General features: G+C 44.8%; 2 protein-coding genes across 4 annotated transcripts; one reads left to right on the top strand and one right to left on the bottom strand.

The window, feature by feature from the left end:
* Window positions 1-6,989: 6,989 nt before the first annotated feature.
* On the bottom strand, window positions 6,990-14,741 carry FAM217B (family with sequence similarity 217 member B). 3 transcript variants are annotated; one of them, XM_027559057.1, is made up of 4 exons: window positions 14,667-14,741; window positions 13,002-13,113; window positions 12,809-12,894; window positions 6,990-10,770 (listed from the first exon to the last, which is right to left on the bottom strand). In XM_027559057.1, the coding sequence occupies exon 4, from the start codon at window positions 10,764-10,766 to the stop codon at window positions 9,621-9,623; it is 1,146 nt and encodes a 381-aa protein (XP_027414858.1). In that variant the 5' UTR covers window positions 10,767-10,770; window positions 12,809-12,894; window positions 13,002-13,113; window positions 14,667-14,741; the 3' UTR covers window positions 6,990-9,620. The 3 variants fall into 3 exon arrangements, with proteins under 3 accessions (XP_027414858.1, XP_027414855.1, XP_027414856.1); XM_027559054.1 differs by lacking the exon at window positions 14,667-14,741 and adding an exon at window positions 13,853-14,581; XM_027559055.1 differs by lacking the exon at window positions 14,667-14,741 and adding an exon at window positions 13,920-14,581.
* A 17-nt stretch (window positions 14,742-14,758) lies between these two features.
* On the top strand, window positions 14,759-18,255 carry PPP1R3D (protein phosphatase 1 regulatory subunit 3D). The gene has a single exon (XM_027559058.1). The coding sequence runs from the start codon at window positions 15,205-15,207 to the stop codon at window positions 16,102-16,104; it is 900 nt and encodes a 299-aa protein (XP_027414859.1). The 5' UTR covers window positions 14,759-15,204; the 3' UTR covers window positions 16,105-18,255.
* Window positions 18,256-26,498: the final 8,243 nt, after the last annotated feature.

The raw sequence follows: 26,498 nt of genomic DNA, 5'->3' as shown, positions 1-26,498 counted from the left end.
TCTCACCTTGGGCATCGAGGGGAGCCCAACCCACTTCAAGCTCCCAGTATAAGTTTTTTAATAATATAAATGCATCCTGACTGCTTCTAAGCAAGGATTAATTTTGTCTTGAATTATCTTTGTCCTTCAGGTTCCTGAAAATGCCAGGCACAGGTATGTAGTGAGTTGCATTTTCAGAGTTGTCAGTCAAGACAACCGAATCAGGTTCATTTTCCGTCTTTTCAGGAAAAGTGTGTTGTCTGGGAGGTTTCTACTTGTCTAGAAAGTAGTGAGTAGAGCCCTTCACTGAAAGTAAAGAAGTAGTCAATTCATGACATTCTAAAGAGACACCAAGAGTCAGGACCAGACCCCTCTGGGGTCCCCTGAATGGCAGAACCGACCCTGTCACCCCCAGCCTGCACCGCAGCCCAGTCTCTTGGTCCAGCCCCGCCCACCAGTCAGGAGTCAGCGGTGGAGTCAGCTGGCCTCCTTGGGCCTCAACTGCACTGAGGGCTGATCCCACCCTCCCTGCTGCAGACACATGAGATGCTTTCTTTCCACCTCAGAAAGTGCAGGGGGGTGTGAGGAGGGATGGGGGTCTGGGGTAGAGCGGAGTGGAGGGATGGAGGGGTGGGAGGGTGTGGATTTCTCCAGTGAATGTGACGGGAGCTTCCTGAGAATTACTGGTCTCAGAGGAGGGTCCCCACCGGCCCAACTCCGACTTCTGCTTGGTCAGTGGCCCTGTGCCCAGCTGAGATGAGGGCCTTGTGGTGGATAGCAGGACTCAGAGAAGGATAACAAAAAGTGCCCATCCCTTCCTCCATCTGGCACGGTGAGGAGACAGTTTCTCCTGTGGGTCAAGTCTACATGGAAGACAGGAAATGATCCATTACCAGTTTTCTTCCTGCCTCCCCAGAGGGATGCTGCTGCAGGCAGGCAGAGGACATCCCCCAGGCACGGAGACATTTAGATGCCCTCTCTACAGAGGGGAGCCAAACTCAGTGACCACCTGAACAGAGAAGAGGGAGGGAAGGGAGGTGTCTGAGGGGGACCACCCCAGCTACGCCCTCCTGTGTTGGTGGGAGCTGGAGAGAAGAGGGGATAGTCCATTTCTTCACAGTGATGCAAAAAGCTTAACTTCTGAGAACAGCCTCCAAGGAACAAAACAACCCAAGGAAGAGCTTAGAGAAATAAGGAGGTGGTTCACACAAGCCCAGCCCTGCCTTGAGGAATGATCCCCTTTCAACAACATGTAAAACAGCGACTACGTGGAGGCTCTGGAGAGAGACCAGAGACACAGAAACTGGAGGTAGCCAGGCTCCTAGAAGAGGACGGACGGGCCGAGGATGAACAGACAGGACCTGCGCCCTGGGTACTAAGCTTGTGGGTGTTTCCGGCACGGTTCTTTCAACTTTTCCGTACGTTCAAGATTTGTTTATAATACAGTGTTGGGAGGAAAATCATTAAGTGATTTTGACTCCAGCAGTAACAAATCCAAGTTATTATTGTGCCATCTCACCCCAACATCAATGTTGTGCATCTACTTGTAGCCCAGTGTCTAACATGAGTATGAGCCAACACACCTAACGTTTGTTAGATTTCACATCGGAATAAAATAATCCATCATTTGTATTTCTGGATCTATTTTCAGTGACTCAAGTCACTCAGGTTGATCAGAAGTGGTTCCTTATGTTTCAGTATTCCAAGTCCTCCCTCAAGAACTGGTTGGAAATTTTCCTTTGAAAGGTTTTAATTTCTTATCCCTATTTGTTCAACTAATCGTTGTAGATGAGCAATAGGGGAGGGAAATGCTGCCAAATACAACAGATTGGAGTGTTTTTCACTTTTTGCAAGTATCGTCTAATACTAATAATATTGATAGTGGAGTTACCAAGCTCTTTCTTGAGTTGTTTACGTATGTGGATTTTTCTGTGCTTTTTGGGGGAAGAAGAGGGGAGATAAAAAGAAAGACTTGAGGCTGTTTATTTTGTCTTCCCACATCAAAATCATCCTCTTGAGGTAAAAATGTATGCTTCTTTTAAAATTAGAATATATTTCAATTAAATTTGGTGGATCTTTCATTTAATTATTGTGAATGTGTGTTAGTCGCTTGTTATATCCGACTCTTTGTGATCCCATGAACTGCAGCCCGCCAGGCTCCTCTGTCCATGGGATTCTCCAGGCAAGAATACTGGAGTTTTGCCATTCCTTTCTCCAGGGGATCTTCCCCACCCAGGGATCAAACCCAGGTCTTCTGCATTGCAGGCAGATTCTTTACCATCTGAGCCAGCAGGGAAGCCCTCATTTCTTTATTGCAGAAGACCTATTAGCAAAACGCATTTCATTGCACCATTGAGAAAATTGGAACAACACAGGAAAAAAGTCAAGTCTTCCTTTCTTTCCCTTTACATTAAGATGAACGTCTCTAGAGAGATTAGAGGAAAAATTTGGTGACCCTTCCAAAGGCAGTGATGACCCTTCCAGACCTGTCTGGAGTATTGAATGAAGTGTGTGAAAAAAAAAAAAAATCAGCTGAAGGCAGGGTGAGTTCTCCACACCTAAAGTTTAAAAACAAAAGAGTGTGGATGTAAAAAACATACTCAAGGTGGACATGTTCTGAAAAACCTCCACTCCTTCATATTCACCTGTGGCCTAGATCATCAGAGCCATAAAGTATTCAGATTTGTGCCCTACCATCTGAGCCAGCAGGGCAGCCCTTATTTCTTTATTGCAGAAGACCTATTAGCAAAAGCATTTCATTGCAGTATTGAGAAAATTGGACCAACACAGGAAAAAAGCCAAGTCTTCCTTTCTTTCCCTTTTTATTGAAGTATTTTTTATTGAAGTATAATTGATGTGCAACACACATAAGTTACAGATGATTCACAGTTTCTAAAGATTTTATTCCATTTATAGTTATTGTAAAATACTGGCTATATTCCCTAAATGCTTTCCCAGATAACACTAGTGGTAAAGAATCCTGACAATGCAGGAGACATAAGAGACTTGGGCTCCATCCCTGGGTCGGGAAGATGGCCTGGAAAAAGTAATGGCACCCCACTCCAGTATTCTTGCCTGGAAAATTCCATGGGCAGAAGATCCTGGCAGGCTACAGTCCATATGCTGTACATATATCCTTGTAGCTTATTTGATACATAACAATTTGTACCTCTCAATTCTCCACCCCTATACTGCCCCTTTCCCCACTGGTAGCACTGGATTGCTCTCTGTATCTGCGAGTCTGCTTCTTGTTTTCACTGTTATAGTCACTAGTCACTATGTTAGAGTCCACATATAACTGAAATCATACAGTATTTCTCTTTCTCTGTCTGACTTATTTCAGTTAGCACAATGCCCTTCAGGTCCATCCGTGTGGTTGCAAACAGCAAAATTTCCTTCTTTTTTAATGACTGATGAGTGACCTATTCTTGAGGTAAAGAGCCAGCTAGGTGCCTTTAAACCCTCGAGAAAGCAGAGTGAGGCAAAAAAGCAGAAGACTTTGTGGCCAGAGCACAAGAGGGGACTGGTCCGGCAGGTGGAATGCTGTGAGAGCAGCCAGTTCAACCTCGTAGACTTAAAGTGCTACAGAGGTGGACTTCTCAGACGTTAACCTCCAGAGATCTTAAAATGCAGCCTCTGGTTCTGGAGGTCAACGTTTACCTTTACCCTCATCGGGAAGGAAAGATCATGTTTCCCCTGCCCTTCTGGTGTGTTGGCTGACAGCCCCTGTAATAAAAGACAGATTAACAAGAGAAAAACCAACAAAAGTGTAGTAAGCTGTGTGTCCCCTGTACACGTGGGAGAGACTCAGGAAAAGTGAGGAACTCCCAAAAAAGACTGAACTGCCAGAAATAACATCTCCAGCCAAAGAGGAGAAAGGACGTTTGGGTTTGGGGGAGTGAGTGACAGGAGGTTGTCAGGAAAAGCACAGAAAATGAGAGTATAGTTGTTGGCAGATTTAACTCCTGCCTTAATATGATCAGAGTTGATAAGATGAATAGGAATTTCTGAAATTTCTAGATTTAGTTCATCCTCCTCTTCCAGGTACAGACAGGAGGACACCCTTACAAATGGAGATTTCCCTTACAAATCTAAATGTCTTTTACTAAAAGGTAACTTCTCAGTTTTCAGAGCCTCTCCAGTATCTGCTGTTTCTTAAAAATAACCAGCCTAGAAAACAATCCCCACACCAATGAGGCATATTTTGGAATGGCAGATTCTGCCCTCCTTCACCCTCTTACAGTTTTTTTTTTTTTGACTGGGCCTGACAGCTACATTGACAAGAGACAGGTCAGCAGAAGAAAAGCACACCAATTTATTTAATATTAATACATGACACACGAGACTTCATAAAGAATGAAGACCCAGAGAAATGGCAACACTTCCTTGCTCTCATATTAGGTTGAACAAAGTGGAAAAGTGATGAAACTGGGGGGAGATGAGATGATGAGTATCGTTTGAATAAATAAAGTTTGTGAAGAATTCTCTCGGCCTCAACTTCTCATCTCTGATGATAAATATGTTGCTTTCCTCCTGATATAGGGAACACGTCTTACAGGAATTTCATCTCCTGCCTTTAAAGAAAAGAAGGAAGAAAGAGTGTTTTTCTCATATTTGCTTTCAAATGCCTTTAACTCAAAATCGTCCCTACGCCAGGGCGATTTTGGCATATGTGGTGTGTTATGAACTCCTTCAGATTCAGTGGGTCTGAAGTGGGGCTCAGAATATGAGGAACAGGCATAGAATAGTGCTAGCTGAATGGAATCAAACGTTAAATATGCATCGTTAGTTTTCTCTAAAATATCCTACAAGCCAGGACAATGATATATATGACTATCCCATTTTTAAAATTCCAAATGTATTTTCCAGAATTATCTCAGTTAATCTCTTAAACATCAAGTTGCTGAGGACAGAGATGTATGAATTGGATCCTTTGAGTCTCTATGAAGATTTTTATAAAACGAATGATTTATGTTCCTTCATTGAGCATTGTTCTATAAACAGTGTTTTATGATGTCAAAGTAATGATGCAAGGAGGCTTTTGGACTGAGGTGGTTTTTACTCTTTCCTTGCCTACCAAATGAAACTAAACCCTAAGTGGAGAATTTCCTGTAAATGCCTCAAGAGTAAGAAAAACAACCCAATCACAAACAGCCAGTCAGGGTTTCCCAAATGGTACAACCACTTAAGCCACAGCCAATCAAACGGTTTCCTTGTTTTGCATCTTCTCCTTGCCTTCAGGTCCTATCTGGGAAGTGCTCCTAACCTCTAAGCCTTTGGTACTGCCCAATACAAATTGATTTTTGCTCAAATGAGTTCTCAAATATTTCAAAGAGAAAAAGCTTGAAATTTTTTTGTTTCTGAAATCGAACACTCCTCCTCCCTCCCCATGTCTTCTGGATCACAATAAAAATCTTTCATTTGACCAGAAGGCATCACAGAATCAATTCAATGCTGCCTGAAAAGGATTAGTCGCCACCTTGTGGATAAGAAAATCACCACATCCAAAAATAATCTGCCATTTTATGTACAAACTAATGATGTGAAACCTCCAGCATGGTTCAAACTATCAAACAGTTATTTGTAAACCCCCTGTTAAAAATGAGACAGCAGACCCCAAATGAGTCGCTTATGCCAAGCCCCACTTCACCCAACTGAGACTTACCGCTTCAGCTCTCCTGAAAAAGAACCGTAAGCCAGTCCATCAAGAATAGCCTAGTCAGGCAAGTCATCTGCCTGGTTGCCCCTTGCCATCCTGGCCCCTAAAGGAAGGTGACCTTGCCACAACTAATCTTCTCTTTGCTGGTATAACTTTCTTGTCCGGTCCCTTCTGCTTGTAAAGGTTCCATTTTGTGCAGCCCCTCCCAGACAGCTCCTTTCTGTCTGCTAGGCTGGATGCTGTCAATCCATTAATCACAGGATAAAGCCAACAGGATTTAAATTTACTCAGTGAACTTGTTTTTTAACACCCCCAAAATTATTCTTTTTAAACCGCTACTGTCTGGCAGACCCAAAAGAGGGCACCTCATTGTCACAGTGAATTTAGAAAGAGGACCAAAAAGGTTTTCAGAATGGTTACAGCAGTAGCTGCTCACAATTGCTATTTCCTAACCTGGGGACCCCCTCGAAAACACACGGCTCATTTCTGGACATGTACATTAAAATGCAATTTACTTCTAACATATTAATTTTATTGAATTTCCATCTGTGTCCCTAACCACCCTTGGGGATAATAAGAGGGACTCAGGAAAGGTGCAGCCAGGAATCTTCCTCACATGTGTCTAGTCCTGTTGTCATGTCTGCTGCTCAGAATTAAGAAAGTAATTGGGACAGAATTTCCCCCTCAGCAGATTTTGAACTAATCATGGAGAACGAAGACAAACTCTGAAATAGAACTGCATAAAAAGTAAATCAAAACCATACTAGAAAAATCCACATAGTGTTTTCCCAATGTTCAATTGATCTCAAGGAAGGAAAAAGCCAAGACTCACAAAAGCCTTTGTGTATTGTTTTATTATATACAAAACCAAGCATATAATAATTGCATAGCAAATAACAAACATGCTGCATTTTGAATGGTGCTCTGTACATGTTCATGAATAAATAATAAATACTGCTTATTACCTTGAAATACAGTACCAAGAAATTTATATTTTTGTTTTACTATTCTTATAAATGAGCACAAAGGAAAGAGGAAATAGGTGATATTTAAACATGAATGGTAGAAATTCTTCTCTCTGGAAACTAACCAAATAGGCCCAAGAACCACTACACATGAGTGATACCCTCTCCCCCCATCTTTTTTGTCATAGGTTGCCAATCCCATGCTATCCCAGTTGAGTTACAAACTTTCAGTCAGTTTATAGTCATTAAGGAGAAACAGTCCCAACCTAAACAATTGTAGCTAATATTGATATATTTTTGTAGTTCACTTTTGCAGTTTTTACAACTTTTCCCCCTGATTCCAAGCCTGCAACAATTCTTAGCACTTTTTCTAAACTTTGGAGTTGTTTTTTTGCTACCATTTTATTGGTTTCTTTAATTGATTTAAATGCAACATGTATGTAAACAACTGCACAGAAATGACAGGCACTACTTAGGAATACAGTGACTCATGTCACAAGATTCCATGGCTTCGATCTCATGGACTGAATGAGTTCACGACTCAACTCTGTAATGTGGCCTGCTCAAGTGGCAAGATTTTTATCTGCAGCATTTAGTGCATTAAGATGTGCGCATCAGAAATCACAGAAGTGTGCTTCTGCTCTGTAATGAACCTACATTCCTTAGGAGCTCTGAGCCAATCACAATTACCAACCAGAGGCAAAAAAGTAAACAAGCAAAGCCACTTTTTCAGGCTTTTCAAACTGTCCTAACGTGACATTATAACTATGCTTCCGAATTAAGCAACCAAGTCAAAGAGCAAGGAACATCCGAGAAATTTAACATCCGAGGTGTTAACTCAACATTTCTTAATCAGCTCAGACATACACGAGGCCAGGAAAGGTGAACCATGTCACCGTCCAGATCTCCTGCACAGGTGTGCTACTGCGAGAGGCAGCAGCTCAGCAGAAACCCTGGGTTTCTATTCGGATTAATATCAGGATCATACATGTGTGTGTAACATGCTTACAGAGATTTATTGGCCCTGAAACTTCATACAGAGTTGAATGAACATCTAGCAGAAAAAGAAATCATGAGTGGGGTGTAGACAGGACTCGCCTATCAGTGCTCACAGAAGCAGGGCCGTTGAAGGACATGTGGGTGAATGCTCAGGAACCACAGGAAGGAAAAGTTATAAATAACACTATATTTTCAAAATACCATACTTACACTGAGTACAAATGTTACAGTATAATCGTGAACCACAGAACTGATGCTGGCCAGATATACATCTTTTGTTCATTTATAAAAAGGCCTTAATCTTAAAAAAAGATCTTAATCTTACTGTAACCAGTGCTTTCTCCAGTAGGGCAGTGTGAGGAAGAAAGAATATAAGAGGGAATTGGGAAATAAAGTCTTAAAAGAAAAGGACTACCATCAACATTTTTGTTGTTTAATATGATTAAGATCAGATTTTCATATGGCATCTTAATATTCAATTTTGGCCTATTATTTTAATGTATAAATGCATCCTGTCTTTATGGTAACTTAAACAGTGACTTGGATGACACTGAATTGTTGGGTGAAAAGTCTGCCAGTTGGTAAATATTTTCAAATGAAATGTGCCAAGTTTTTCATTTGCCCCAAAGATTAAAAACAAACATATATATAAAGAAAACTAGAAGAATCATTTGAAGGAATAAAATCAGCTATAGTCATTAAAACATACTGTACATCAAGAATTGTCAACCAAAGGTTTTAAAGATTTCTACAATAATATCAAGAGCAATCTCCTCACACAACCATAGGGACAAGTAGATGTGACTTCAGTTCAGTTAAGTTGCTCAGTTCTGTACAACTCTTTGTGACCCCATGGACTGCAGCACACCAGGCTTCCCTGTCCATCACCAACTCCCGGAGCTTGCTCAAACTCATGTCCATCGAGTCAGTGATGCCATCCAACCATCTCATTCTCTGTCATCCCCTTCTCCTCCTGCCTTCTATCTTTGTGACTTAACAGCAGTTAAATAAGAAGCATTTAGGAAGCTCATGAAGCCACAGGGCCATGTAAGGATGTGAAGACATTCATTCAGTAACTTTAGTCATGCTCCCCCCACGAGATTATAAAGCAAAATTATAAAGTCCTGCTCTTGCAAATGAGGACAGATTATCATTTTACAACAGAGAGGGGCCAGGTCCCAAATCAGGAATGTAATAAGGGTTCCACTCAAAGTGGTTCCGTGTGTATCTGTCTGATTATAGGCCCTGCGTTTGCAAACTCTAAAAGGTGGTTTACCTGTGGCACCTCTTCAGAGACACCACCTGCCAGAAATTCCAGGTGTCAACATTTCATTCTTCCTCCCACCACTTGCCAACAACCACGCTTAGACCCACCAACCTCCACTGGGATGAAGTCTGCATGCTGACAGAATACAAAAAATTGACTTCACACCACCTCTAAAAGGCCTTCTTAAAAACAAAACAAAACCCATGTTAGGGAAAGCGCATGAAAGCCCTAGATTCTACTGTCTCCCAAGAGCAGGAAACTTAGTGATAAATGACTTTGCTCAAAATAGATGCTGTTGAGGAAGGGCCCAAGCTTCCCCTGGGTGAAAGAGCCAGAACATTTGTTTGAATCCTTTAGGGCCAGGGCGCAGAGAGCCCTGTCTCAGATACTCAGGATTCTCTACTGTTTGAAGCCGTACCCACTAACTCACATATGCTGTGGCTGAGATTTCAGAAGTGGAGTTCACTCAAGTCCCTCTAGAGAGCAGTGGTTTTATTTCTTTCTGTGGCACAGACTTTGGCTGATGTTTACCTCAAGTTTGCCTAAGACTGTCAACACAAAGTATGATTACCTAAAGACTTCTTTTTTTGAAAACAACCCTGTGTGGCCGGGGTGGAGGTGAGGGTGGGTGGACTAAAGAACTGTCCACCCCTTCAGTAAACCTGAAGTCTCTAACAATTCACTGGAGGGGAACTTTTGGAAGAGCTTTAATACTGAGTCATCTGCAGGTTCTTCCAACTCATCATCTCAGTTATTTCTTAAATTTGTACGTATTTTGCTTTCCTCCATTCGTTTTGAGCTTTTTCTCACTGGATATTGTGGCATGAGCACAGTGACTCACGTTTCCCTTCTTCTTAAGACCTGTGTGTGCTGGTGCCCGGGCAGCCCTGCAGCCGTCTGTGGGATCCAGGATCATGGCTGGCGGCCGGGGTGCGCGGAGGTTCCCATTGCTCTCGATCTTGGGGCCACCGTCCCCGCAGGATAAGTCCCAGGGCTGCAGCCTGGGGCTCTTGTTGGATTTCTTTTTCTTCTTCTCTGTCTGCACCTCCAGGGTTTGCTTCTGAGAACATAATCGGCTACTGCTCAGCACATCAAGAGGTCTGGGGGAAGCCTCACCAGTGTAACAGAATGGATGGACTTCCTTGCAGAGCATGTCTTTCTTTCGTGAAGGGCCTGACTTCAGAGGCCCTTCCTGGTGAGGCCTGGACAGAGCGCTGGGCATCAGCTTGCTTCTCCCAGGGCTCTTCAGGGCCCCCGAGGTCCCAGTGGGAGGCCTCCCTTTGGCCACCTTGCCTTTCTCCCACTGGATAGTCTGGATTTGCAGCCACTCGAGCTGGACGAGCCTATTGATGTACTTGCCCAGGAGCCCCCCGGTTTTGGGCACAGCCTCTGTCCTGCGCTCGGAGTGCAGGAGCATGGCCATATCCCGCAGGTCCCAGGAGTTGCACGGGGGTGGGAGGAAGTCGGGGTAACAGTATTCAGGCCAGGTGGGGCCCTGCCCTGGGTGCAGATCGAAGTGAACCGGGTCAATCTCTTCCGCTCGAAGGTGAAGATCAGGAGGCGTGAGGGGGGATGGGGGGATGGCAATCCTTTCTGAATCAGAGAGGTCACTGGCACTGTCCTCCTCCTCGTCATCTTCTTTGATGATTTTCATGGACTCAAAGTCCAGAAACAGCTTGTTCCCTGAGAGCCCGTGATACCTGGGGCCGAGGGGGCTCCTTTCGGGGTTTCCTTCTGGGGAAATGCTTTCCTTCAGCTTATCCTCAGTTGGTTGGGGGACACCTCCTCTGAGACTGCTTTTCAGCTGGGAAGAAATGTGGGGGACTTGGGGTTTACTCTGTCTTTTTCTGGAATTCTTGGGATGTTGTACTTTAGTCCGAGATGGGCCTGCATTCATATTGCTGCAGGAAATAAAATTGCAATTCTTAGTCCATGTGACACAAACTGGCCTTCTGATGATTTTAAGAAAGTAATCAAAAGAAGCCTCTAGTTGTACACTTCAGGTATGACAACGGGTTAGAATATTTGAGGCCTCTAAACTCGCAAATTACAGGACGGTTTTCCACTTGATACTCTATTTAGGAAATAATATTAATATAAAGCAGGTGCCATAAGTAAATGCATGGATTCATTTTGCATCAAATATTAGCTTTTAAGAAAAACACTAACATTTCATAAAGTACTTATATTATCATCTTAAACCCATTGTGTGTACTTTGAAAAATATCTCTTGCAGAACACTCAGTCTGTTGTTAATGATGAGCAGTGTTTAATAACACAAACAAGTAAAATCCACACCTTTCTTTTATATGCCTAGTTTAAATTAAATGTGGACAGGATGTAAAATACATATTTTACAGAACTTAATTGCTGGTTGGTGGTAACTCTGAGCCAGCAAATATCCTAAGGAAAACTGTAGCATATACAACCTACACCTTAAGCCAAAATCTTATTAAAGTGTCAGAGTATCTTCAAATAGAAAACACACTAGGGAAAACAGTGTTTAGGGGGATAGTAATAAAATCACACAATGCCTTATAACACAATATAAATTTTTTTTAAAGGCTTACATGCTATTTTTTTTCTTTAAAATTTTATCATTTTTAAAAATTGAAGTATAGTTGATTTTCACTGCTGTGTTAGTTTTTGGTGCACAACCAGGTGATTCAGTTATACATACATATACATTCTTTATTTTTAAATATTCTTTTCCACTATGGTTTATCCTGAGATATTTTTGAACACAGCTCCCCGTGCTCTGCAGTAGGGCCTTGTTAATACTGCCCTTTGAATGGTGGGGAGGCAGATCTCATGAGTACTGTACACATTACTAGCAGGGCAACTGATTCTTCCTCTAATTTATTTCTGAGGCAGCATCTCATATCAGAGGTGAAAATATTTTCTTTTCAACTTATTTACCAAGAACAGTGCACTTTACCAAGATGAATAATACTCAGCAACATCAGGCTGGTGTGGTTTAAAAAAAAAAAAAAAAGATGGTAAACATGCTTTGTGGAAACCTCAGAGGTTCATTTGCTGGAGGTCTCCACCACAATAAGCAATTACTTGAAAATGTGCCACCTCTTAATAAACATGGAGGAGGTTAAATCATTGCCAGCAGCATAACATGTGTTCAATAAATGTTGAAAAAAATGAAGAAATAGATAAAGTAATTGCCATGATTTAGAACTCATAACCAACATTGTTAAAACCTTTCTTTACCTCTAGCTGTCTATGTGCATCCATAAAAGTTATTACTAGTATCCTTTTTATAGAAAAGGAAACAAACATAGAAAGATGATTACCCAAAATTGTGGATTCTGCTAACAGTGCAAGAATTATGACCTCCTAGAATTTTTACCAAATGCTGCTGCTGCTGCTGCTGCTGCTAAGTTGCTTCAGTCGTGTCCGACTCTGTGGGACCCCATAGACGGCAGCCCACCAGGCTCCCCCGTCCCTGAGAATCTCCAGGCAAGAACACTGGAGTGGGTTGCCATTTCCTTCTCCACCAGTTCTACGCTGCTGCTGCTGCTAAGCCGCTCCAGTCGTGTCCGACTCTGTGCGACCCCAGAGACGGCCTCCCACCAGGAGCCTCTGTCTCTGGGATTCTCCAAGCAAGAACACTGGAGTGGGTTGCCATTTCCTTCTCCAATGCATGAAAGTGAAAAGTAAAAGCGAAGTCGCTCAGTCGTGTCCGACTCTTAGCGACCCCATGGACTGCAGCCCACCAGGCTCCCCTATCCATGGGACTTTCCAGGCAAGAGTACTGGAGTGGGGCGCTAAACTAGTAATGTTTAAAACCATTTCTGTCAGACAAGAAATATCGTGTATATACTTAGGTCTACAGACATATTTTTCTCCCAACCACACATATCAATCTGGAGAACTGAGCTACTGCTCCCTTTGCTAGATAAAGTAATTACATGAAAAACTATTTACCTGGTTTTCTGATAAGATTCATTCACCCTATTCCCTTTCTTGAAACAGTCACATGGCTGATCATCATTTAGGGTTGGATAGACTGTCTAAAGAGAAAGACATACAGTTAATAAATACCCTAAACACACACACAAACAAGAAACATGAAAAACCGGAACAAATCTAAATGAGATTTTACTTAAGTTTACATTACCTTTTCTGTAGTGCTTGAAATATTCTTGCTCAATCTGTTGGAAGATGCCGACAGCAGGGGAAGTGACTTCTTTCCTCCTCTAATATTCGGGCAGGGTGCCTTACCACCGGAACTAGAAGCAACAGAACAGTGTTGGTAAGTACCAACTGCAAACACCCTATCACCCTTATCATGTTGCTTTTCACTTTTTTGTTCTTAAATATTCAAATTGTATAAAAAGTTTGAATGGGGGAATATTGCCTTCTATTTATGGTTTAATCTATTTTTGTTTTTCACAGTGGGTATTAGATACAAGATCACACTACTATAAATGGATTTCATCTCTCTCCCCATACACACACACACATACACCTGCATGCACATACAGGACATCTGTGGGACTAATTAAGTTTGGCTGTTACTCCAAAGTTCCTGTGTCCATTCTCATTCATTCCTTCCTTCCACAAATAGAGTGCCTAGAAAACAGCAGGGTTAGATACCTATCCTACTCTCATGGAGCTTGAACGCTATTGGAAAGGCCCCCTTTCAGGCCTCCTGCCTTCACTATCACATCAGTCCATGAAAACTTTATCAGTATAATACATATCACACAGTGTTCTCTCTCTGTGACATTTTGTTGACTGGTACCACCCAAGGCTGCTTCTCCCCTCTTGAGTGGCCTACTAAAACTGCCCCATTCGAATGTGAATCTTCTTTCTTCCATAAAATCCCCTGCCTCTGAAAAAATGGAAGAGTTGGGATTATACATTTTTATTTCCTTCCTAAAACTCTGCTATGTTTCAAAATAAGCATGTATGCCATTTTGGTCTGTGTAAGTATGATGAGAAGGAAAATCACATGCAGGCCCTTACAATGAATGAATGAGACCATAATCAACTGCTCGATTCGTTTCAGATGTAGAAAACGTTCTTCACCAACCCCCTTCATTAGTCTGGTTTTCCTGCTGCCTTGTCCCTCTGGATTGTACAGGAACACTCTAGAACTCTCTAGAACTCTCTAGAAAGTGCACTCCCATCTTCTCCACTTCATTTCACCTGGCAGGCTTTACACCCTGGGCTGTGGTGTTTTCTGGACAAAGTTACTGAGAGAGGAGAGGTGACAGCCTGCAGGGTCCCTAAAGATGCAGAAAGCAAGCTCTGGTTTCCCCGAAGGTTCGGGAACAAAGCTAAAAGTCTGGATTCTGCCTACAAAAATGGGTCCCAAGCGCCAGAGGCTGCTTAAGGGCAGCCTTATCATTTGTCACAGGGTCTTAACCCTTGTTCTCATATCTTCCTCTCCTCCGGTTTGGAGCCTCTGTGGAGACAGTAGTAGCAGCAGCGCCGCCCCCTCCCCACCCCCCAGGGAGAGGGCCAGCGGTCCCCGCGGCAAAGCATTGTGGGTGATGCGGGGACACGACGCTTCGCGTCTACGCAGCCAGGCTCCCACGGTCTGGCCTAGGGTCCGTGTTGCAGCGCAAACGTCCAGAGAGCTGGCTACCCTCGAGGCTTAAAATGAGCCGGGGACCGGCTCCCGGGCAGGCCGAGTGGCGCGCCCCTCCCCCGCCCGCATTAGCCCAGAAATCCGGTGACCGCAGCGTGCACGCTCCGGGTCCTCCGCGCGAGCAGACGCCGATCTGGGACCGATCCGCGCGCCGGCCAGCCGGACGCAGACAGACACTGACCAGACCTGTTTCGCGGCCGCGGAGGACACGTGACGCGGGGCTGGGCGGGAGGCAGACGGCTGCGCTGGGCGGCGGGAGTCCGCGCCGGCCGCGTCACGAGGGGCGGGGCGGAGGCTCGCCGGGAAGTTGCTCCGACAAGTCGCGGCCGGGTGAGTAACGCGCGGCCGGGAAGGGGCCGCTGGGCGGGGGCCCTGGGCGGACACTCCCTTCCCCGCACCCGGAGGAAGCCCAAGGCCGCCGCCGCCACCCTGCGCTCCGCTGCGGCCCCGAGGAGCGTCCGCGCGAGCAAGCATTTGTCCTGGAAACCAGCTTTTTTTTTTTTTTCCTTGCCCAAAGCGGAAAACCAGGGGGAGGACTCGAGGGACCAGGTGGCGGACGTGGGGAGCGCGCAGCCGGCCCACTGCGTCCTCTGCACCGGCGGTTGCAGCGGACCCTCCCCAGGGTCGCTGAGCACGTCCCGGGACACCAAAGGAGCGGACGCAGGGTCGGGAGGGAGACCGCCCTTCGGTTCCGCCTCCTCATCTCTCGACAGTCGGCCGGGCCATGTCCGGAGGCCCGGGCTCGGCGGTCCTCCCCGCCACCGTTGGGTTCCGGAAGCCCGCCCCGCGGAGCCTCAGCTGCCTCTCTGACCTGGACGGCGGCGCGGCCCGGGAGCCGCGGCCCTGCCGGCCCCCGGGGAGTCCGGGCAGCGCGCCGCCGCCGCCGCCTGCGCCGTCCGGCTGCGACCCCCACCTACGGCCCATCATCCTGCGGCGGGCGCGCTCGCTGCCCAGCTCGCCGGAGCGCCGCCAGAAGGGCGCGGGCGCTCCGGGCGCTGCGTGCCGACCCGGCTGCAGCCGGCAGCACCGCGTGCGCTTCGCTGACGCGCTGGGCCTGGAGCTGGCGCAGGTCAAGGTGTTTAATGCGGGCGAAGACCCGTCCGTGCCGCTGCACGTGCTGTCGCGACTCGCCATCAACTCGGACCTGTGCTGTAGCAGCCAGGACCTGGAGTTCACTCTGCAATGCCTGGTGCCCGACTTCCCGCCTCCCGTCGAGGCCCCGGACTTCGGCGAGCGCCTGGGGCGCCAGCTCGTGTGCCTGGAGCGCGTCACCTGCTCGGACCTGGGCATCAGCGGCACGGTGCGCGTGCGCAACGTGGCCTTCGAGAAGCAGGTGGCCGTGCGCTACACCTTCTCAGACTGGCGCAGCGCGCACGAAGTGGCGGCGCGGTGGCGCGGGCCGGCAGGCTCCGGGGGCTCCGAGGACGTCTTCGCCTTCGGCTTCCCGGTGCCGCCCTTCCTCCTGGAGCTCGGCTCCCGCGTGCACTTTGCGCTGCGCTACCGTGTTGCCGGAGCCGAGCACTGGGACAACAACGATGGCCGCGACTACAGTCTCACGTGCCGCAACCACGCACTGCACATGCCGCGCGGGGAGTGCGAGGAGAGCTGGATCCACTTTATCTGAACTTCCTGGCGGGGCTCGCGCGTCTGGGAGGTGGCCCTGCCTCACACCCGACCCCCAAGCCGGGGCCGTCGGACCTTGCTTCCCGCAGCTGCAAGGTGTGCTCGCTGTGGCCCGCCTATGCTGTCTTTTACTTGAAACGTCTGGCTCACTTGGTCTAAACCGTGGCCTCCGATGCCAGAAGGCTGGGCTGTGTCATGTGCTGGGTGGGGTGCTGGGTGAGTAGATGCACCAGTGAGTTGGCCCTATGAAGAAGGCCCAGGCAGGTGGTTTTGGAAAGGCCTGCACCCTTCACTGGGAAAGCCTGTGGCTTTTGCATGTGTCCTGATCGCGTCTCTGTGAATATAGCTCTTATTTATCATCACTGCGATGTTGAAACCTTTTACCCTTAGCCGATGCCTTCTTGGGAACATTCTGAATTCAATAAGCTAAAAAAAAAAAGTCATTCTTGTGTGTGTGTGCCCACTGTAAACCGAATGTATATGCTGTGACCCCCATCATGGTCCCTTGAAGCATTCCTGCCCTGGGACAAGGAAAACCTGAAGTCACATTTGCATGCCAATGTCTGTAGGCTTCTAACAGCGGGGAAACTATTAATAGGCAAGAAATTGATGCCTCTTCGGTCATCATACAATCATTCCTGGGAGTTCAGGCTGCCCCATTAGGCTGTGTCTCCTCCATCAGCAACTGCCAAGCAGGAAAACACTTAGAACTTTTAGTTTGCAAAACAGCCCCTTCTGCAGTGTTTCTTTGCACTTTATGTATTTTATTGTACATGTTTGATAATTGTGTATCTGCACTTTATCAGGCCACTCTGTTTAGGTTTGAGCTACCTAAGTATTTAAAGAAATTCTGCCTTAAGTTATTTCAGTTTTCAGGCAACTCTGTGGAATTTGGGCAACAGTGCCCTTTGCAGTTACCTTTTTGACGGTTATGGTGACTCTCTTGATGTCTTCTTAAGTGTCCAGGGTTCCAGCAGTCATCATTCAGAAGTCACATTATCAAGTGGAACTAGCAGGTATTTTCAGCAACAACAAGACTGGAGGAAAAACAATACACAAATACTTATACATTTTAATTGTTTTAAGCTGTATTTGTATATGCCTGGTTTTATCAACTACCTGCCAACTTTCATCTTTGTGCCTTCAGATAGATAACTTTGTAACCTTGTCTGGACTTGTTTTCCAATTTTAAAATGTTAAATGCTTTTTTAATTTTTAATTTTCCAACCAAGAATTCAAGGCCATTGTCTCCTGCAGAGTGCCACAACAACTTAAAACTCTTAGCAAGGGGCTATTTCTCTTGGTGCTGGTGGTGGTCTGACAGCAGGTGCTAACACAGAGGTGTGAAAACCCAACTAAGGTAGATGTGGTCTCCAACTTGGGAAGCTGGTTTCCAAGAGCTGAAGCCAGTGTGATAAATCTTGTAATAGCTGTTACCAGTGAATTAACTCTAAATATTTGAATGCTTGTTACCGTTTGTCAAATAAGTATGCAAAGGATGCATTTTGCCTTTTAACCAATTTCTTTTTTTATAATGGCAACTTCAGTGTTTTAAAAAATTCCAGCAACAAGGATGGCTTTTTGGTACTGGTCTAAGAATATGGAACTCTGATTTAAAACATTGTGACTGAATTGAACAATCACTGGCGGTTAGCACTATGTACTCCATTGACATGCAAGAGGCAAAGAAGCCTGGTCGCATTTCCAAGCCCATGAGGGCCTCGGCCACTATGCCCTGGATCCTAGCCCAGTACGCAAAGCAGTTGTCCAGGGTGTTCACATATGAGCAAGAGCTGGCAAATATATTGCTATGTAAAGGCACGTGGAGAATCTTCTAATCTGTGTAAAGGTCATTTGCCCAAAAAGGTGTGGTCACAGAATATGTAGTAAATGTTATATCTTAAATATTAAAAGAACCTCCATGTGCCTTTGAATTAAAAACTTTAAAGCTTAAATATGCCTGCCTAGTTAATAAAGAAGCTTTGGGACAGCTTAAGGAGATTTTCAGGCCTGAAAACACAGTGACATAGCCTGGATATTCAAGTTTTGTTGTAACCTGTGCAATTGTTGGGTCTCTCCAAACATATTTTAATTCCTGCCATTTAAGATGACTTCACCTAAGCCTCACTATTAAAGTATATGTGCACAAGTTGTTGAAGTGTGTTTTTCTTGTGGCCTGATTAGTGTGAAACAAGCCTTTAGAAATGTGTTGATTAAGACATTTCACATGTCTTATCCTTCCTAGAATGCTGTCACATTTAGTATCTTGCCAATATAAATAAATGCATTCTATGATGGCATCTGGGCTTCAGCAGCACAGTCATGTGTATCTTTGAGAAACTGAGATGCATCCTTTTATGCCAGGTCAGTATTACATAGGAAGAAAGCTCTAGGAAAACACAGGGGATGGAATAGTTACTGTACTTCATCTTACTGCTTATTGAAGCCCATGTAGGAATAACTACATGAGTATCTTCACCACCCCCAGCCATGATGACTGTCACTCAATTACAGAGCTTTGAACACAGGGAAAGGAAACCAACTTATGTCCTCTCTTATTTGCTGGCCTACAATGGTGCTGTATTTGATGTCATTTAATCCTGAAAACTGCACTACCTGGTAGATCAGTTCAGTTCAGTCGCTGAGTTGTGTCCGACTCTTTCCAACCCCATGAATCCCAGCAAGGCAGGCCTCCCTGTCCATCACCAACTCCCGGATATACCTGGTAGATAATAGCCCCATTTCTCAGCTGAAAAGAATGAAGCTCAGAGAGATTTCGGAGAAGGCAGTGGCACCCCACTCCAGTACTCTTGCCTGGAGAATCCCACGGACGGAGGAGTCTGGTAGGCTGCAGTCCATGGGGTCGCTGAGGGTCGGACACGACTGAGAGACTTCACTTTCACTTTTCACTTTCATGCATTGGAGGAGGAAATGGCAACCCACTCCAGTGTTCTTGCCTGGAGAATCCCAGGGACGGGGGAGCCTGGTGGGCTGCGGTCTATGGGGTCGCACAAAGTCGGACACGACTGAAGCGACTTAGCAGCAGCAGCAGAGAGATTTAAGTAATTCACCTAAAGCTCCACTGCTGGTAAGTAGCAAGGTTAGCATTCAAACCCACTGCAAAACCCACCTTCTCTCTGCCATGTGAGAAGACTCTCCCAGTAAGAGTTTGTTAAATTTAATTGAACGTCCATTCGGATTATGACCGATAAGGTTTTCCATCTAACATAATCTAAAGACCTATTTAAAAACAAGTCAAATGAAATTAAATCAGTGATATTTTCTTCCATGTAGTAGTGACGTTTACGACATAATCCCTTGGATTTTCTGAACAATAAAAAGGGCTCTAACCTTTTTTCTTCTACTAAAAAATGGCAAGGTGAGGAGTCACTTTTTAATTTTTGACCTGCTTGTCTGCTGTAATTTGTGAATTCCCTGTCTAATTTACACCACAATCATCTATTTTTATCATTTAAACTGATAATTTAAATTGAAATATTCTAAAATCCCTGGGGAAACACTTGATTCGCTCAGTGCCAAGCCAAGACGACCTCAGTGCTCTGTCCCCTAGGGGTCTGGGATTCAGGCTAGCGAGAGCACTCATTCACAGAACCTGCTTCTAGGAAACCCCCGCAGGGCCAGGGCCCTGGCGAGGTGGGCGTAGCCTGGAGGGCGGGGCGGAGCGCGGTGGTCAGTGGAGGCTGATCAGGAGTGGTTCTGCTGCCCTCTGCTGGCCCGCAGCGTGGGCCTCTTTCAGGGAACTTTAACCACGCGTCCCCGCAGGTTCGTCTAGGGCCCTCGTGTCTCTGCGGTCCCGTCCAGCCTTCCCGGGTGGCTGTGGGGAGCCCGGCGGTCTCCGGCGCTTCTGGTCCTTCAGGTTCACGTCCTGCGGGCAGAGCAGGCCCGGTCGACCCCTCCAGCGCGTCCACACCGCGGGAGGGAAGAGAGAGCAGAGGAAGGACGCTGGCGCTTCCTCTCGCGGCGAGGCCGCTGGGCGAGCGGGGTCAGAGGTCGGGGTCTGGCCTGCGTGCGGCCTCCCACTTACCTGAAGCCCCGAGCCGCGCCCACCTCGGCGCTCCCTTTCCGGCCTTAGGAGGTGCCTGCGCGAGTGCGAGGGGCGGGGCCTGTCCGGCGGCAGCGCTGATTGGACGTGGTGCCGAACCGCACGCGAAGCCGATTTGACGGGCGCTTCCCGCGCTCCCTTGGCCGCCTGAGGCGTAGAGGCGGTAACGGAGGCTCGGGGACTCGACGCCCGGTTGCAGCGAATCTAGGAGATCCACGCGGAGGCCTCTTCCGGCCGACAGATTGAGCTGGGTGCCCGGGAGGGCTTCCTTGACGGTGGGGCGCGTTAGGGGAGAGTTGCGGCGTTCGCTGGGCCTCCCGGGGCGGCGGAACTAGCAAACGGCCTCCTAACCGTTGAGGCGGAGCCGTTGAGGAAATGGCCGCAGTGGCGCAGCCAGGGGTGGGGGTGGGGTCGGCCTCTGGCGGGGCGTCGGGTCGGTGGTGAGGGCCTTGCGCCAGCGAGTCTCGGGGAGTGTGGTCGTGAGGGGCCGGCGGCGGCCTGGACCGCGCTGGTCTTGCTTGGGCAGCTGGTGTCCTGGACGGGGATGGAGGTCAGGGGCGGGGTGCCGCGCGGGCTCGCGGGCCCGGGGATGACCGCGAACGCGAGCACTCATCAGAATCAGAATATTGATGGTGACGAGAGTGGAGACGCTCGCGGGTCGGAGTTTCGGAACGGGCGCGGAAGCCGAGACTGGCCCCCTCCAGCCCCCACTGCTTAGCTTCTGGGACGGTGTAAATGCGCTTGGGGGAGGGGTGTGTGTGTGTGTGTGTGGGTGGGTGTGTGTGGGTGTGGGTGTGTGTACTGCCTCGCGGCAGCAGTGCACACACGTGTTTCCCCTCCCCCCGTCCCGCACCCATTCTTCGCGAGTGTGTTCTCCGTGGCCCCCCCTTTCCGGAGTGGGGTCGTGAAGTCCACGGTACCAGCAGAAGGGTGATGAGATGAGTCTGTGTGTTACGGTCTGGGGGTCACAGGCGATGCCATTTTGCAGCTGATGGTGAAATAGCTTGTGTTAACACTTGAGTCGTGTTGGGAAGAGTCCGGATTCACGTTCGAAACTGTTAGTTTGCTCTGGTGGTTGAGGGGACTGTTCGATTGAGTCAGCTTTGGGGAGGAAATGTGTGCTTCTGACAAGTTGTTGAGTGTTTTTTTAAACCTTAACCTTTTTATCGGCCTGCATATACACATTCATCCTGTAAGGCTTGCCTGTAACGCCAAACCTGCTTAGTTGACGCCCCCGCCCTCCCACACACACACGCACGCAGACTCTTGAAAAATTATTATTCCGTGCTAGGTCTCCTAGATCGTTCTGTTGTTCCTTGTTCTAGTGAATAGAACTTCAAAGCAATTTAAAGATATTTAAAATTGTTTACTCGTGATGGTAGAAAGAAGTGTATCGCTTTACCCTCTAGACTCAGCCTTTCCTCTCAGCTGCAAATGTTTGTCTTATTTAATGGCTAGTACCCAATTTGGGGCTCTGTTAAAGTCAATTTGCATTCAGCCTTGGAAGGGAGGGAGGAGTTAACTGGATTGTTGAGTTCAGTTTCCTTACTTAAAAAATCTTCCTGGGTAGATACTAATTAATTTTCCTTCCACTTGAATGGTTTTTTGAACAAAAGTAGAGTAGGAACTAAACCATCTCTTTAGCTTTGTGTGCCTCTTGGCCATAAGTAATTCCTCTGTGTTGTATTTCATGTCTCAGAGTACTTTGTAAATTACGTGTAAGTTCGAATTCACATTGTTGTGGTTGTGATGCTGAAAAGTGTAAAATAATAGACAGGTCTGCCCCAACAATTGCTGACAGTAGGGAAAAAGTACAAATAGAGCCCCTGAAATATTTTAAGTATTTAAACTTTTTAATTACATTTTCAAATTGTGAAATAAAATGTTCTAGTCTTTCGTTTCAGACAGATACCTTCTTTGCAACAAAACAGAAAAATGCGTATGAAGCTCTTATTTTTGAGTGTTGGCAAAAATATCAAAGATACTTGAATGCATTTATTATGGATATTTGATGGACTGAATTTTTTGAGAAGTATAATGACCTGTATAATTCATGAATTAGTATATATTTCACAAACTTTCATTTTAGTAAAATCAATAAATCAAGATTTTTACTGTTGTATTGACAGTACGATTGAAAGATTAAAACAACATGTAATTTTGTTCAAAATGTACTAATTTGAGTATATTTTCACCAAAAACATGATGTAAGTGTAAAAAGTAGTGCACTATTAAATTTTCTTAAAACTAAGGTAAATACAAATTATTAGTGAACATTAATCATAATTTCTTCTAATAGCACTGACATTTTTAATAAATCTTATTAAATATTTTTCTAAAAAGTCACTATTCTTGTGTTTGCCGCCTAACTGTGCATAGCCCATATCATGTTCATGCAGTTTTCCAGATTTATGTAGAAACAAATTAAACAATAATGGGTTGCTTAGAAATACAAAATGTTTCTCTGGCACCATGTGCAACTGTTGCAAACACTGTGCACTTAGTTGAGAGTACTTCCAGAGCCACAAGTTAGAATACAAAGAGAAGCAAGAAAATGGACCTTTGGCACGATTAGGAAGCAGCTTTTCCTTTTGCAAGAATCAACTAGTTTCGCTCTACCAGAGAAAGAATTTGACAGTTGACTGATGTCTTTTTCTCTTATCTGAGCACTTGGGCTGCTCAAGTTTTATCTCCTTTCTGAAGTAGGGACTAAAATGTCAGTATCAGCACAACCTGCAGTCTTCTCTGCATTGTTTCAGCTTTTCACTCACCCCACCCCAAGTCCCTTAAACTTATTGTTATGTAAGATTTCGAACATACAGAATAAACAGACTTGTGTAGTTAACTGCAGTCCCTTCCTTTAATTTTTATTTTTATAATATTTATTTATTTTTGTCTGCACTAGGTCTTCTGCTGCTGTGTAGACTTTCTCCAGTTGCCGTGGTCAGGCTTCTCATTGCAATGGCTTCTCTTGTTGCAGAGCACTGGCCCTAGGGTGCACAAGGACTCAGTGCTTGTAGCTCACGAGCTTAGTTGTCCTTCAGCATGTGGAATCTTCCCAGACTAGGGGTCGAACCCATATCCCCTGAATTGGCAGGCGGATTCATAAGCCCTGAACCACCAGGGAAGTCCTATCCCCTTCTATTAAAGATATAGGCAAGGGGAGTGTTTCTTGGGGGCTTCAAGGGTATGAGTTGTGAGAGTGAATGTGTTCATGGTTATAGAACTTGCTGGGTCAGTACTGAGTACTGGATTCTGAGTAAATAAGAATCCTTAATCCTCTCTTAAATAGAGAGTCCTTAATGAAATTTGTGTGTGTGTGAGAGAGAGAGAGACAATGATATACAAAAAGTTAAAATCTATTACTTTTTATGCTTTGTGCTTTTTATTTCAGATTTTTTCACCATTCAAAGTCATAGAGATCCTCCTGAGTTTCCTTCTAATGGTTTTTAAACATTTTCATTTTAGTAAATTCATTGTTTATTTTGTGAATGATGAATGGGGGAAGCAGGGACCTAATTTTATTTTTTATATTTTGAGTTAGTTTTCCCAATGTCATTTTGGGCATTTGGGGTATTTATTGATTAATTTACATTTATTATTAGCAAAACCTTCTTACTCATATATGAAGTTCAAATATATGCTTGGATATGCATTTGGATTCTCTTGGTTATTGATCCATTTGTTTATTTCCTATTTTTAGTATGGTTTTTTTTTTGTAATTGTGACTTTGTAATGTATTTTGATAGCAAAGAGGATGATTCTTCCATTTATTTTTAAATAGTACTTTTGTTCATAGAATTCTAGCTTGCCGTTTTTCTTTAAGAACTTTTTAGTTTCTTTCCTTGTAGTGTTCTTGTCTGGCTTTGGTATCAGAATAAGCCTGGCTAATGAAATAAGTTTGGAAGTGTTCCTTTCTCTTCTGTTTTTTTGGAAGAGTTTGATCACTGGCGAAGTGGTCTGGTCCTGGACCTTTCTTTTTTTTTGGCCGTGCCGGGTCTTGATTACTATGAGGCTTTTCTCTAGCTGCAGTGAGTGGGGGCTACTCTGTAGTTGCGGTGCACAGGCTTCTCGTTGTGGTGGCGTCTCTTATTGCTGAGCATGGGCTCTAGGGCACACAGGTTCAGTAGTTGCAGTGTGAGGGCTCAATAAGTGTGGTTCCCAGGCTCTAGAGTTCAGGCTTGATAGTTGTGACACATGGGCTTTGTTGCTCCATGGCATGTGGGATCTTCCCAGGCTAGGGATCGAGCCCTGGTCTCCTGCCTTGACAAATGGATTCTTTACCACTGAGTCACCAGGGAAGCCCCCTGGACGTCTCTTGTTGGGAGGTTTTCAATTACTGATTCAATTTCTTTACTAATAATTGATCTGTTCAGATTGTTTCTTCATAACTCAGTCTTGACAGGTTGTATGTATTTCTTATTGGTTCCATTTTTTCTAGGTTATTCAGTTTGTGGTCCAAAAAGATGCTTGATGTGATTTCAGTCTTCTTAAATTTATTAAGATTTGTTTTATGGCCTAATATATGATCTGTCCTGGAGAGTATTCTATGTGTGCTTGAGACGAATGTGTGTTCTACTGCTGTTCTACAGGAATTCCATATAGGTCTGTTAGATCTGTCTATCTAATGTGTAGTTGAAGTCCAATCTTAGAGCACTTTGAAGAAGTTATTATTCTGTCTTCTGGCTTTCATAGTTTCTGTTGGTCGGCTACTAGTCTTATTGATGCTGCTTAAAAATAACCTTTTTACTCTCTGACAGCAGTTTGTTTTTTTATTTTGAACTTTGATTTTCAGCAGTTTTCTGTGTTACCCCAGGTTTGGGTTTTTTTTTTTTTTTTTTCCTTTGCTGGGATTCATGGGGTTTTTTGAATCTATTGTTTGATGCATTTTGTTGGTTTGGGGAATGTGTCAGTCATCATATCTTAGGTATTGATTCTGTCACATTCACTATCTTCTTTCCTGGATTTAAAGTTACACATACATGGGGCTTAATAACTTATCCTGTGTTCTTGATCTGACTTCTGATACTCCCCTCCCCCCCAACCCCGCCATATTTTTGTCTCTGCTTCATTCTGGATATATTCTTCTGGTACCACTTCATTTCTCAAACTTTTACTTCATCTCTGTCTAATTTACTATTAAAACCATCCATTTTATTCTTTCTTAATAATCTTGTTATTGACTATTTTTGTTTCTAGAATTATTTGGTCTTTTGTTCAGATTTCCTTGGACTTCCTTATCTCCCACCCCAGTTTCCAGTCTCTGCCACCATTCTCAGTCTTAAAATCATTATGTACATAGTACTCAGTTATTTTGAAGTATTTTTTCTGATAACTACCAACTGGAGGTCCTGTGGGTCTCTCTTTTGGCCAGTTCTTTCACCTTTTAATTAATTCATCCAAGTCTATGAATTGCACTTTAAGTATTGGTTACAGCCTATAAATCTTTGTATCCATTAGGTTTTTGTATGTTAATGTTTTCTTAGTCACTTAAACATTTTGTCACTTCTGTTTTTTAATATCCCATGGACTATTCAAATATATGTGTTTAAGTTTCTGAATATATAGGAAATTTGAAGCTGCCTTTGCAGCTGATTTCTAAATTTATTGCATTGTGAAAAAATAATCTGTTATGTTTATTCTTTTGCATGCATTGCATTTTGTTTTTGCTGTGGTGACTTAAGATTTTCTCTTTTATTCTTATTCAGAAATGTCCTTACAATGTGTTTAGATGTAATTTTTCTTATTTATCTTGAATTTCATGGAATCTTACAATTTGTGGATGTTTGTGTTTATTTTGGGAATGTTCTTAGCTATTGTTCAACTGTTGCCATCCCACTGTTCTTTTTGTTTTAAAATTTTTCTAGGTTTCTTAAAGAATAGATATTGGGATGTATGCATCTGTTCTTCTTATCTCAACTTTTTATTCTGTACTTCCTTTGTGATATTCAATGGTACCCTCCACTTTGTCTTTTTATTCCAAGGAATGTTCCCTCCTGAAGCTTTCAGGCCTGTGGTGGTAGTGGTAGTGGTGAATGCTCAGGGTTCTCTAGCCTATGCTGTTCCCCTTATGGTTCCTTATTAATCTCCCTGTTGGTTGCTGACCTCCAATACTTACTTCTTACCTCCATAATTGCATTACTACAGGCTAAATTTTCATTCTCTGTGATGGCCTGGGGAGAATGAGAAAGAGAGTGAAGCCAGGTAGAAAATAGGGACACTCCTTCTTGGGAAGTGGGAAAGCAAACTGTGGGTCCCTGCATTTCCAGTATTTTACAGGCAAAATGGTAAAACAGCTGCCCACTATTTAGAGATCTTGGAATCATTGCTGG

This window comes from Bos indicus x Bos taurus, chromosome 13 (genome assembly GCF_003369695.1).
Source record: "Bos indicus x Bos taurus breed Angus x Brahman F1 hybrid chromosome 13, Bos_hybrid_MaternalHap_v2.0, whole genome shotgun sequence".
Taxonomy (NCBI): Eukaryota; Metazoa; Chordata; class Mammalia; order Artiodactyla; family Bovidae; genus Bos; species Bos indicus x Bos taurus.
This window is presented reverse-complemented; position numbering and strand designations above follow the sequence as displayed.